The 14,291-nt window shown below is 45.9% G+C and overlaps 1 protein-coding gene across 1 annotated transcript in view; it reads right to left on the minus strand.

Annotated features, from left to right (window-relative positions):
* The window catches only part of LOC144108530 (uncharacterized), a 155,273-nt gene that overhangs the window by 103,027 nt on the left and 37,955 nt on the right, over nt 1-14,291 (minus strand). The window contains exons 3-4 of the mRNA XM_077641744.1: nt 6,799-7,043; nt 4,114-4,274 (exon numbers count right to left, since the gene is read on the minus strand). Of these exons, the coding sequence (XP_077497870.1) occupies nt 4,114-4,274; nt 6,799-7,043 (406 nt within the window). The remainder of the gene's footprint in view (nt 1-4,113; nt 4,275-6,798; nt 7,044-14,291) is intronic.

The following is a 14,291-nucleotide window of genomic DNA, read 5'->3' on the forward strand; positions in this document are numbered from 1 at the left end:
CAGGATCGACATCGTCATCGAAAAAACTACGAGAGGGCAACGGTGCCGCCTTCTACAGTGCGCGGCTCCGCAAGTCACTAAGAGTTACCACTTGATTGGACTTTGATGAAGTGCGAAGTTTCCCCAGCTAGGGATATGCGGACGACCAACCGTATTTAAGCAGCCGGACGGCATGTGTACAGAAACCATCTGATTTCTACTTGTCACGTACTCCTGTAGATATGTAAAACAAACCCCTTGTAGACTCCTCTCCTCAAATCCGTGCCCTCCTCGGCCCTTCACAGCAGGAACCTTCCGAGCCGTGCTCGAGGATCTCGGCCTGTCCGAGGCGACCCATGCGAACCAAGGGCCGGCATCTAACAAGCCGTTAGCAGCGTTTGGATCACGCATGCGACATGGTGCTGCTTCTTTGGGTGAGTGCTTGGACTTTGCTTGAGATTCGCCAAGCTTCATATTTTGGGTTAATAAATTTTAACTGCTGCGAATGAATGGGAATTGTTTGATGAGTCGTGTGTGTCAACTCAAAACCAGAGTTGAAAACCCAAGCCAGGGTTCGGAGCAGCAAGCATGGATCCGATGAGAAGGCTGGAGGCAGGTTTGCTAGCATTGTACGAGGAGTTGGGTGCGTTAGTATTGGATCAGATGAAGAATTCTGATATTTGTAAGTCGCTGTTGGAGGCTGGCGACGAGAAAACATTAACATTTACATGGGAAATGTAAAATCTTACTAATTCGTTGGCATTGCAGTCCGGGCTGAAAGGCAGATACATAAGCACCAGCTGCAACGTGGATGTATACGTGTATTTTTGTAATGTGTTGTTCCTTTAGCTATCTATTACTTAGACCTTGATAGACAATAGAGCGTTACGGCTGCCGTGTGTCTCTGCAATGCAGTTACAAGGGACTGCTTTGGATTTGTTTACTGTTCGTTAATCTTTCGTTTTCTGCTCACGTAGCATATTAAGGTGACTGTTGCGTGGCCTTGTATGTTCTGGCCGCTTTTTTAGCACTTTAAAAAGTTCATTACAGTCAACCTGACCAAAGGAGTGGTCTCCTTTATGTTCACTTACGACACTATTTACTCTCAGAGAGAAAAGCTGCTTAATATAGGTCGCCTCTTAACAAGACACTGCTATGGCTAAGGTTCTGCGGAAAGTAAGAGTTGCAGTGTGGCCTGAACAAGCTAAGCCAATAATTTCATTTGACTCCGCAGCTGTCCTAGGCTCGTCTGTTTTCTTCACGTTTCCGCTACTTGGCTGGGAACAACGATAGCGCAAGGCTAATCCACGCTTGACAGACTCAAGATTTCGCCAGCCTTTTCTTCTGGACTTAAGTGGCTGGTTGGGCTTTTTGGTCTGTGATCATGGTTAAGGAGTTCGGCGCAACAAAAACGATGACAAACGAAAAAGTGGACAGGAGAGGCACCGACTCTCCAGTCCACTTGTTCGTTTGTCCTCGTTTTTGTCGCGCTGAATTCCTTGACCCTTTCCCTTTGGAATCTCTACAGCAAGTCACCTCGCGAATACCTCGTTTACACCATTGTTAGAACTTTTCCAACGAACCCCCTTGTTCTGCTCAGGAAGCCTTCGCGACGGCCACTGGAGCAAGAGTCGCACGCTTCAAATGATTTTCGCTTAGCAAGGATGTTTGCTTATCGGACAGGCTATTCGGATAAACAACGTCCGTTTCTACCCAGAGTGCTCATGCTACAAACAAAATGCAAACAATTCGTTCTTATCAACTGAGTTTTATTAACCAGAAGTTCTGGAATAAAGATCACCTGCTTGTCATGCACGTGTCCTCACTTCTTTGAAACCTCTCGTACATTATATTGGCTCTGATACCCGAATAGGACAATTAGACGACAAGACCCCGGAAAGAGCACACGCAAAAGTTCAGCATCAACAAAAATGTGTAGCGACCCGCGCGGCTCGAAGTGCGCGTGTTGCCGGAAAGGCCGAAGTGTACCCAGCACGGTCTGGTGAGAACGCTCGGGACCTTGGCCAGGGCCGGACGCTGCCGCCGCCGCTCCAGTGCTATCTCCTTTCCGGCAGCCCTCCAATAAATGTGGCCGCGGTAGCCTTAGGAACCAGATCTAGTGCGGCCACAATTATGTTGCAATAAACTCTTATTAAAAACAATCCTGTAGAAGTGAGCGTCTCTCCTGTGATCTTTCTGAAGTGATGTCTTCATTCATCCCACTTTTTTTACCATCTTTCTATTCCAGTGGGTACGCGGATATAGGAGAAATATGAGCTGGTTAGATGTACGTGTTCAACCCACACCACGTTTGCATTGCAGGTAGGAGTATAAAAACACAAGTCAAGAAAGCTCTGTATTCGACGTCTACGAGAGTGAATGTGTAAGTTTGTGGGCACTAACCAATACGTGTCATTCTCAAATTTGGAACGTAGTTATATGGACTGCATCCATGAATTAGTGAATCCTAGCTAAAGCATCCGCAGCGCTGACAGCATTAGTGAAACGAAGAGCAGACCTAAATAAAGCTGTGCTCCTAACTTGCCCACTAGGCGTCTTGGTTGCGCAAAGCTTGGGTGGTCAGCGGTAACCTCACAGAAACGGAGCACAAGTTACGCGTTGCTTCGATACTCCCCAGTGTTTATTCCGGAATTGCAAGAGAAGGACGACTGAGTGAGTGCGTACGCGTCTTTGACGTGCAAGGGATTTTATTTTATTGCCGTGAATGCGGACGTTTTTGACTTTCCCTGTGTTTTACAAGTATGGCCCTTAAAACGGTAAGGTTTGTGGAAGAGGACGTAAGGTCCCAATGCAAAGGTAAAAGTGGCTTATGGATTTCCTCTTTCTCCGTGCATAACCCACGGGGCTGGCGAACATGTACGTGGATTACCGCGTGTCTTATTGTATTATGTGGCAGTGCCTTGTGTCTCGTTTTATGTATTGGAATATCAGAAGTGGCCAGTATGAGAGTCGATGTATGTTTCCGTGTGCTACGCAAACAGGACGGCTGCGTTTTGAACCTGCCCTTGTACGGGCCTGCCTGTGCGTGTGTGCCTGCGTGCGCGCGTGTGTGTCTGTGTGTGTGTGTGTGTGTGTGCGCGCGCGCGCGTGTGTGTGTGTGTGTGTGTGTGTGTGTGTGTGTGTGTGTGTATGCGCGCGCGCTTGCGTGTGCGCGTGTGTGTATATGTTTAAGGCCTCAGCAAATTTCTGGCAATAATGGCAATTCTGGAAATGTGTGTGTGCCTGCGTGCGTGTGTATGTGCATGTGTGCATGCGTGTGCGTGTGTGTGTGTGTGTGTGTGCGCGCTGCGTGTGTATATGCTTACAGCTTCAGTAAACTTCTGGCAATAACGTTTTTTCTTCAGCCATAGGTGGAAGTGTTAAGGCATCCCATTTTCTCTACACCTCTGAAGTGTGAGCCGACCCCTCGACCTGAGCTTAATGTTTTTTTCTGTGTTTACGAGTTCCATATATGTGCTGTCAATAGGGTTCAGAACTAAAGCTGGCGTAAACATTTGTGAGCAAGGTTGTACGCATATATATGCATATGTATATGCGCGGGTATGTGTACAGGTTTACAGAGGCAGTGGCATAACATGGTAAACACTAAGGCATGCAGTAACGGAGTGGTTCACAGCAAGATAGCATGTGTGGTGTAAGAATCCATGTATCATGTGTTAGCGAATGGTTATCTCTTTATCCAAATTAGCTAATAACTGTGCAATCAAGGCTTGCTCCGGAGGAGTGAACGCAATGAGAAAAAATCGAGGATTGCCATGAAGTCCTTTTCACTAGGGTTTCTTTTGTGCAGTCTGCGGTGGGAGAAGACAATTTGGGCAAGTTGGTATGGATTTTATCGCTCCGGAGCAGCGCGCAGCAACGACAGACAGGAAAGGAGGGGACAGACAAGCGCCTTGTTGTCTGTCCTCTCGTTTTTTGTCTGTCGTCGCTGAGCGCTGATCCGGAGGAATGATTGTGAACAAATAAAAAAAGTGATTTTCAAAATCTTTATGCCTATTGAAGGCAGCTAGCTAGCGCGTCAACCGTAGCAAATGCTTATTATATCACTTTACTTATCTCCTACCAGTCGCCGCGCACAGACAGAAAAGGCCGTTCGTTGATGTGACTACTCACCCGAGATGGTCTTGACGAGGATTTCGACCCGTGCTCTGGCCTGTTTCTTCGGGGACCCGCCGTCTTCGGCGATGACGGTGAAGGTGATCATTGAGCCGGCGACGTCCGCCAGACTTCGGTTCAGCACCACCTCTCCCGTGATGCCGTCCAGGGCGAGGTACCTGGGAGAACAAGAACGCACAGCGACGTTAGTGAAACCATAACATCTAAAGCGATAGATTTTTTACTTGCAGCTGAAATTCTCCGTCTGAAAGAAAGCAGCACCGTTCATGATCGAGGCTAGTGGAGGTCATAGGTCGGCGGATTCACTCATAAGTATATTCCCTCGGGCTCACTCAGGCACATTTCAGATCTTTATCTGAGTTTTGAGTGAGCTCGGACTTGCATTCAAATCATGGTCTGAGTCGTGAGTGAGTCGGGAGTTATATTCAGACCGTGATCTGAGTCCTGGTAGTTAGGTAGAGTCTAGGCCTATCAAATCAAAAAGGTTCATATTTTGAGGTTGAAAAATTCCATAATCCCGAGTGAATTCATGATGCCGATTGGGCACGAGTTTATAACGTCCATAAACACGAGTTTCTTATACACTTGTTCGAACGAGCTTTTGGTCCAGCTGATGATGCAGAGCAATTTCACTGTATCGCAGTATATAATCGGCTTGGCTGTTGCACTCTAGAATATCACTAAAAGATGAGAAAAGTTGATTAGTCAGCTCGATGGGTCTCGTTCAATATTATCTACGGCTTGCTGTATTCCGGTTGCTGCAGTTCTTCCTGTTCTGTTTTTATTTGGCGGCCGAACACGTACAGCCGCCTTAGATATTTGCATCCCGCAAGCAGCAAGTATACGCCTCTAGACTTCTCAGCCAGACCAGGCTACAGGCCAGCTGCGGTTAAGACCTCATCGCATTTAAATGATTTATAAACTGTTTTCTTTACATGTTAGGCACGTAACTTGTGCCGGTGGGCGTAAAAATGATTCAGCTGTCCGATCTGTTAACTGATAGGAGCCCTGAGTGAAGGTGAGCCTAGGTGAATCATGTGTTGAGATGTGCGAGTGAGTCCGAATGAGTGAATGCGGATGAATCGTGAGCCGAAATGAGTGAGCCCAGATGAGTCCCGAGTCGAAACGAGTGAGTCCAGATGAATCGAGTCAAAGTGAGCGAGCCCAGATAAGCCGTGAGTCAAAATGAGTGGGCCAGTCCGGGTGATCCCTCAGTCGAAATGATTGAGCCCAGATGGGTAGTGAGTCGAAATGAGTGAGCACAGCTGGGTCATCAGCCGAGGTGAGTGCGAGTCGAAATGAGTGGGTTGAAATGAGCCGTGAGTTGAAATGAGTGAGTGAGCCTAGATGAGTAATGAGTCTCGGTGAGATATGAGTCGTATATGCGTGTTTGACCTCGGTTGACTGGAGAGTCTGAGTGAGCACAAGTGATTTCTGAGCCTAAAAGAGTTTGTGTTCATGAGTTGCAGTTAGCCAGGGTTTCTGTGCGTGTGAGTGAGCGCGTAGGTGGACCAAACTTTTGCGAGCGAGCCTAAATGAACACTCGTAATTTTTCCCAGGTATAAAGGTAGCCCGGAACACTTGCGTTTGACTCTCGATTTCAAAGAGTGGTAACGCCCTTCAAAGAATGAAATACATGTGCTCGTCACAACGCACAAGTATGGCAGGGTCCGTCGCGGCAAAACAAAACGTAAACTAAACTGGTTGCTGTCCACTAAATCTTTGTCTGATTTCGCTGTTACATGTCCCGCGATAAATGCGACAGCAGCGCTTGTGTATAAATAGCAAGCACCAATGACTAGCATGGCTCTCTACATGTCATCGAACCCAGTAGCATTTATACTTTACGTTAAGTTGCAGTAAAAAATGTGAGTGACCTCACATCCGTATACCCGCCGCGGTGGCTCAGTGGTTAGGGCGCTCGACTACTGATCCGGAGTTCCCGGGTTCGAACCCGACCGCGGCTGCTGCGTTTTTATGGAGGAAAAACGCTAAGGCGCCCGTGTGCTGTGCGATGTCAATGCACGTTAAAGATCCCCAGGTGGTCGAAATTATTCCGGAGCCCTCCACTACGGCGCCTCCTTCTTCCTTTCTTCTTTCACTCCCTCCCTTATCCCTTCCCTAACGGCGCGGTTCAGGTGTCCAACGATAAATGAGACAGATACTGTGCCATTTTCTTTCCCCCAAAACTAATTATTATTAATTATTACTCACATCCGTATAGTTCCGGAATGGTCATTTTAGTTTTCCACACAGTCGTTTTACGTCCAGGTATTCTCTCCAGTCTGCCCTTTAAGAAGCTTAGCGCAGCCGATGACCCTCTCTTCCGGGGGCGCGTTTCGCAACAGCTGCCGCAGATGGACCGTGCTGCATTCCTCCACTTTCGCCACACCCTCTCTCCTCCTTCAACAGTAACCACCTTCCGGATGGTTTACCACGGTAAGTCTTCCTACAATCTCGCCGTACCCTCCTCCTTTCACAGTACCTTCCTTCCAAGACAACCCTCCTTCTCCTTCTACGGTAATTGCCCTCATCATATAACCCGTGGGTTATATGTCATCGATGACGATGGACCATATGCGACCTTGACATTTGATTAAATAATTTTATGCGAAGGACAACCACCCGACACTGAGGCTTCGGTGTTTTGGCTGTTATGGATAACACTACCTATACATTTACCTATATGCACTGATGGATTTCGGTGCGGCCGCGAGGCGGTAGTAGACCTCAGCGTTGTAGGGCACCGGGTCCGTGTCGTGGGCTCGCACCTGCAGCACCCGGTGTCCCGGCCGCATGCGTGTCTTGTGCACCTCGGCACGGTAGACCGAGTGCTCGAATCGGGGTGGGTACTCGTTGGGCACAGTCACCTCCACCTGCATCGTCTTAACCTCAGTCACACCCTGGCTTACGGCGGCAACGATCACCTGCACCAGAAGGAGAGAGAGAGACAGAGTCAACTTACATAATTCAGTTCACTTCTGGAGCTTGCTTATTTTTCTTGTTTTACTTCTAATACGTCAAGGACGCCGTGGAAAGAGTGTTACATGATTGGGGGTATAAAGAAGACAGATACATTTAACAAATGATCTTCGGGAAAAAAACAGAGCAGTCATACCTAAAAGGAAAATAGAAAGCTCGAACCGCCACTCCGGTGCACTGAAGTAACCGCGGCATTGAATGAATCTGTTAGTAGCAGTCAAAGCGGGGGACAAAGCAAACGTGTAGAACAACTATGCCAAAGGAGCTCTTCAGTTTTTTTCAGGAATTGGAAATAAGAGTGACACGAGCAAGAACACCGCGAATAGCTACGAGAGCAGCACCTCAGATATCTTTTTCTTTGCGGATTGTCATTAATATTTTTTTTCACGCCAAAGAAGATTTAGGTATGGTGTATTTTATCACTAGCAAAAGATACGAACAGTGAAAGACATATACAATGCATGTTATACCGTACATGACCACACACAACTTCCAATCTATTTCATATCTTTTGGCAAGGTTTTAGTGCTATTCACATCACAAGTCGCGAGTTTGATTGGACATTCTGTAACAAAGATACTTCTCGTATTCGGTAATCAGAGGCACGCATTGGTAAGAAGAGAATTCGTGACTGTATTTTTTTAGTTGAACTGAGAGTTAGGTGAAAATAACTGCCGCGCAAGTGAAGAATACTCAGACAACGCTGTTGCTATCTCTAGAAGAATTGTTTTGTGACTCAGATTAAGATAAAAACAAAGCAGCAAGAACGTTAGTGGCATTCTCAGATTAAAAATATATCACTGAAAGAATCTATTTCAATTCTGGTAAAATGTTTGTGCCCGAGGCAACGATTTGAAACTTTCACATCGATCATGTTGAGAGGGGTAAATGCAATTGGGTTTAACATGCAGTAATATTGCTTTTCCTTTAGCGTTGTCACATCCACAAGAGCTACGCCATCACAGAACTACGTTGGCTCTTGTCGAGGTTTGTACTTATGGCGTCCACGTGATGCACAAAAGAATATTACTATTGCATGTTGCGAAAATTGCTGTGTGCTTCATCGCCTTTGTGTGAAGGGCATGTATTTAGTTTATTTATTCTTTTACTTTGCTCACGTTCACTTTGTTGCACATTGCTTCTAAAGCGTAAAGGTACAGTCTTCAATATGCTAGGAAAGCTGAGGCCAGGAAAATGGAAACAATTTCGTCTCGCCCTTCTTCCGTGTCCATACGATCATTCAGCGCCACCAAAGGCAGCCGGTTACACTCGCCTTTAGCCCAGCTTGGTGTGGCCGAGCTCAGCCCAGAGTGAAGGTGAAGTTTAGAGAGGAAACAAAAACAGAACAAAAAGAAGTAATCTAATAAAAGTGATATTGTGAACGGCGGTAGGGGTAACAAAGTTTATGCACGGCTTGGTTTGGCTTGCTTTGCCTCTAAAACAGCTGCAGAGGAATATGAAAAACCTGGCACGAAGAGCCAAAGGAAAACAAACTGCTAGAAAACAGAATCATGTGGGATAGCAAACGTGCCTCTGGAACACAGTTTGGAGCAAACAAGAAAAATGCATCGTAATAAAATCATCCGGGTCAACAGAACTTCACTTAGGCTTGGCTTGGCAGGCTAGGACGAAAAAGGTAAAAACGGAATTGAAAGCTAGAAACTGGCAGAGACGGCAGATGGACAGGATTTAGAAGGACGCAATCAAGAGACAAGTAAAAAGTTGAAGCAAGCGCAATACGAAGTGCTCCAGTGGAAGGAACACAACGCCGACGTTAAGGAGACGCCCGCGATGTTTGCAAGGCCGAGCTGGTGGCAGCAGCCAGTTGTCTCAATGGTGAATAAAAGCTGTCTGCCACCGCGTGCCTGACTTTTAGCGCGTTGTCAACTAGCGGCTGTCGCTCTCTGCGCTCGTTTCTTTTCTCGCCTAGGTTCTCGTCGAGGTCTAGTATAAAGGTGGGTGCCTAGCAGGGGCGCAGCCAGGGAGGAGAGGGGGGACTGATGGGGCTTCTGCCCCCCCCCCCCGAAATTTTTTCGAACTTTCACGCACCCCTCAACAAAAAAACGACAGGCGCCGGAAGTTATTCTGCATTTTGTCCCCTTCAGTGTCTTTTTCAGAATAGAAAAAAAAACATTTTAGCGCGAACATTGCTAACTGGTGTTATATTTCGTGTCAACGCCCATGCACCTGGAGTCATGTAACGCAAGGAGCCCCTTCCTAGCAGAAACTTTCAAGGGCCTATCGATGGCTCGCTGTTGCGACTAAAAATTTAGGAGCAATTACTCGCAATACATGACAGGTGGCAGCTGCTGCTGCGCAGTACACTGGAACGAAGGACAGCGTCATTAAGATTTTTCCCTGGCCGTTGCATATGCACAAAAATCTAAAAGTTCTTGAACGACAAACATTCATTATAATATTTGTCCTCTACTTGCTAATTTCATGGCTTTTACGTTTTTCATATCAGCGGCATGCACTGCTTTGATGGTTCCGGAACGATATAGCTCTTTAATTTGTGTGATATTTTCTTCACTTATTAAATAAGCAAAAGCATGGAGGCATTGGTATCAGCTATGTCTGCCACGAGTGAACTATAGGGGATAGTTGGTCTGTCAGGATTACAAGACATAAAACTGAGCAGGGGACAAGACACAAGAGAGGAGCAAAGAGGACGAGCTCGTCCTGTTTGCTTCTTTCTTGTCTCTTGTCCGCTGCTCAGTTTATGTCTTGTAATCATGTCTGCCATGATTTGTAAGACATATGAATACATTCTTCGTATTTTAAGAAATACGTATTTCACTTGTCTAGGCTGTGCATGGAGTCATTTAATACACAATTGCATTTTGAATGGAAGGACAATGTAGTTATTATTGTTGCGTTTGATCCCTCCACAAATTCTATGAGGAGGCCGCGCTGCAACATGAGCCCCCCACTTCCGAACAAAATTTCTGGCTACGCCACTGGTGACTAGGGCATCATCGTCATCATAATCATCATCATCATCGTCGTCGTCGTCATCATCATCATCAGCCCGACTACACCCACTGCAAGGCCTCTCTCATGTCTCTCCAATTAACTCTGCCTTTTGCCAGCTACACCCACCCTATGTCTGCAAACTTCATAATCTCATCCGCCCATTTAACCTTCTGCCGCTACCTGCTATGTTTGCAGAAGGCTGTGGCCAAGTACTACACCAGGGTGGCCAAACCCTGCTCTAGTGAGGTAGCGCACGAAGGAAAACCATGAACAGGGAAGACGAGGGAAACGGACATTACACTCGTTTCGACACAACACAGCCGGAAGCCGCGGCAAATGTGTAAACGGAGTAAGAGAAGACGCGAGTGCCCAAAGTGAAACTTGGTGTGCGGAACACAGCGATTTTCAACAAAGAGAAGCCGCGAAATGAGAAAAGTTCCACCGCGTGAAGCAATTCTAATAATGAACTGTCGGTGATAAACATAGATTGTGGCAGCGAAGGCGGCTTCGTTAAACTACTCCGTATAAATAAATCGTGCACGGGAAGAACTGGTGGGAGACATTCTCACAGTAAGGTTGGAAATGATCGGATATACTATTGCGAAACTGAATAATGACCAGCTTTATAAAACGGATGCTGTTAAAACTTAAGAAAGAACGAAAGGAAGGAAGAGGGGAATAAATAAATAAATAAATAAATAAATAAATAAATAAATAAATAAATAAATAAATAAATAAATAAATAAATAAATAAATAAATAAATAAATGGCTAGGGGCGTGTAACGGCCACAAAACTATGCGAGACATTTCATGAAATGCACTTCTGACTATAAATGCGCTGTGAATTGACTACGAAAGATGAAATTATCTGTCAAAATCATGCCACCAATTTGTGATATTTCCCACACGAGCTGATGATTTGTTCCCACGCCATCCCGTTCAGTTGTATCCCACTTATGTATTTGTGCCCGCATTTACTCACAGCACAATTTAGATATGCCTGCAAAGTGTCGACATTTATTCTTTCTCTTAAATTGGGGTTGCCAAATGTACGATACAATTTCTGCAGTGCAAACAGAGTTTTAAATGCATTGTGATAGCAGAAAAATACAGTGCTGCACACCTCAGTGCCGTTGAATTCTTAGTGCGCTCTCGACGTTAAGTCGCGGATGCAAGGAAGGCATGGACGACGCAGTTCTTGACAGCACAAAATGAACAAGGGCTCGGGTGACACCACATTCCGGAAGGTACAGTCGCAACAAGAGAACTTCTTCCATTGGGTGAAACTAAGCCATCTTGTCAAAGTTGATTCTAGAGTGTTGAGGCTTCTCTCTCACTTTTCTTTATTTTAGGCGATCAAACAAAACAGCGGTGATATTAACAAAAAAAAAGGAAGAAGGCAAAAGTGTTCACAGGTGGGTCCAAAAATTTTTACCATGGCCATCAAGCAAGAATTTTTTGCCGTCGCCAGATATTCGAGAGAAGAATTTTTATCAATGAAATAAATAAGCATCTAGATTGGGTATAAACATTTTCATATCCTACTGGATAGAACAACGCCTTTTGTGTCAAAGCAAAGAAGTCAAATGACAAAGCATTACACACTGTACCAAAGTACAGTCTGAGTCCCCTCGTTGTGTTTCGGTGTCACAAAATTCTCTAATCTTGCGACTTTCGCGATACATGACAAGTCCCCGTGAGGGGTGCCAAACTCCTGGGAGGTGCTCTGATCGCCGGAGGTCAAACACAATGCTAACTCATACGAGATGAAACGAGCAAAACGACACACTAAAAATTCGGAGCAGACACCTAAGACTGCTTACGTCTGGAGATGCGAAGTCATTACTGCCCTTGGGTGCGTTGACACCCACCCGCACTCAAAAACACTCGTGTATTGCACCACCCGGAATGCTGTACAACGAACGGTTGCATGAAAATTTTGATATGAACTTTTTTTTTGGCGGAAAGGAAACAGCGCAGTAACTGTGTGACATATCGGTGAAAACCTCAACCGCGCCTTAAAGGAGGAGGTAAAGAGTCTGGGAAGGCACACAATTGGATGGTGGATGTCATATGCAGTCGGTCCGAATCCGTTTCGCAAGCTAGCCGACAGCTTTACTAGCACATGTAAGCTATATGCAACGAAAAATCATATGGCACCACCTAGAACGCTGTGTGAAAAACGTTTGAGTCAGATTTTTGGTACCAATATGTTCGGAAAAACTGGTGCTAAATTGAGGTAAGACAGCGGATAGTATATATAGAAGAACGACATATATGACTGTCTGAAATGGCGAAGCCCACCTTGCTGCTACGGCCGCCTGCTCGCTTGATTATACGGCCGCTTGATCAAGCCACCCTATTTTTCTTGCCAACTTGGCGATTTGTCACCATCTGCCAGTACACACACGGACAAACGCCGCCGGCTTTTCTCGTAAGGGTCAATAGTAATGTTTTCGCACAGCGAGCCCGCCGGTAGGAAAAGGCGCGCAGATCGCGAGATCGCGAAGAGTTGAGGACCGAACAGTGGTCAGCTGACAACACCCTTCATGCTGAAGATGCAGCATGCCATTCAGATGTGCCGTATACGGTGAATTAGAGTAGACGCAATGCCAGGGAAACAAATATCTAACACGCGAATACTTATAGGGATAAGTTTGGTTTGGTTCATGGGGGTTTAACGTCCCAAAGCGACTCAGGCTACGAGGGGCGCCGTAGTTAAGGGTTCCGGAAATTTCGACCACCTGGGGTTCTTCAACGTGCACTGACAATGACAGAGGCTTTTCGGGGCGGCAGCCGAGCGCCGTAACCACTAAGACACCGCGGCAGCTTAGGGGACAAGTTTGTCAAAACGGGAGTAGTGGGAATGGCCCCGTTCCCTCCTTTACTGTTTCGACGGTGAAGAAAGCAAACATCAAGACGTTGAGTACGGCCCAGAAATCATCATCATCCTGACTACATCCACTTCAGGTCAGAACTTCTCATGCTTCTCCATTAACCCACTACTGTGCCAGCTGCGGCAATCTATCTCCGCAGACTCCCTAATATCATGTGCTTACTTAGCTTTCTGCCGCACTCTACTACGCTGAACGTGAAAGCGCAAAAAAGAAAAGGACACAAATTAAGACAGACAATACGAGCGCTTACTTACAACTGATTTTATTTCATGCAAGAAGCGGAATTTTGTACTCCCGATATTTCCTGCGCATGCTTACAATGCATTACCACAGAGTGGTGAAAGAGAGCAGCTATCGAGCGGCACACTTGAACGATAAAAGATAGGACATCTCTTTTTGTGACAACAGAATTGACGGAACGCTTACGCAGTCATCGCCAGCTCGCGCTATCTCCACAGCCCCAGCAATTCCTCGCGTAATTTGACATTTGTTCATAAAAAGGACTCTGCATTTGTGAAAGAGACGTCGACAACCCTCTTTTCTTTTGCTCTTGCACTTGAGACAACGAATGCGCATGTGCCTCCTTTATTGTTGTTCACAACGTAGTCATGCTTACCCAATCGCCCTTTTAGGCATCTTCCCGTTTGGTCTATATATTTTTTACCACAGGTTAACGGCACTTTGTACTCAACACCTTCTGTGCATCTCGCGAACGGCTTTTGATGCCTGATTGTGCAACCAGTTTTTCCCGGGTTTTCTGAAGTGCTTCGCTTGCATAATGAACTCAGCTTATTTGGGGCAGAGAACAACATGTCAACGTTTACCCTGTTGCCAATTTGTTTCAAGTTTGTGCGAAAGCTTATGTTTATTAGGAATGACTGCAAATTTCTTTTCGGTTTTTGCCTTTTCCGGCTGTCCCTGAGCCTTGGCTTCCGTTTTTTCTCTTTGATAAGTCCGTCCGCTACTGAAACCACCATTTGCAACTAATAACCCACATTTTGCAACTTGTTTGACTGCAGGAAAAGGCTTTCTTCAATTGCATGTGTGCGTGACTTTTTTTATACAGTTGACAAAATCTATACGAGCTATGTTTCTTTTTATGAGCTTTGCTTGCGCGGAGCTGAAAGGTAAGGGAATTTTTCCATCCCTGGGATAATAAATTCAGCAAGCATGGTCTTCTAAAAAGATAACTTGAAAAAAAAAAAGCCCTTACATTTCAGTTCCGCGCATTCAAAGCTGTTGTCTGTTGTCTTTCCGCACTGCTGTCTTTCACCACTCTGTCTTTCACCACGTCGCCTTTTACAAACCGTTGCAGAGAA

This window comes from Amblyomma americanum, chromosome 10 (genome assembly GCF_052857255.1).
Source record: "Amblyomma americanum isolate KBUSLIRL-KWMA chromosome 10, ASM5285725v1, whole genome shotgun sequence".
Taxonomy (NCBI): Eukaryota; Metazoa; Arthropoda; class Arachnida; order Ixodida; family Ixodidae; genus Amblyomma; species Amblyomma americanum.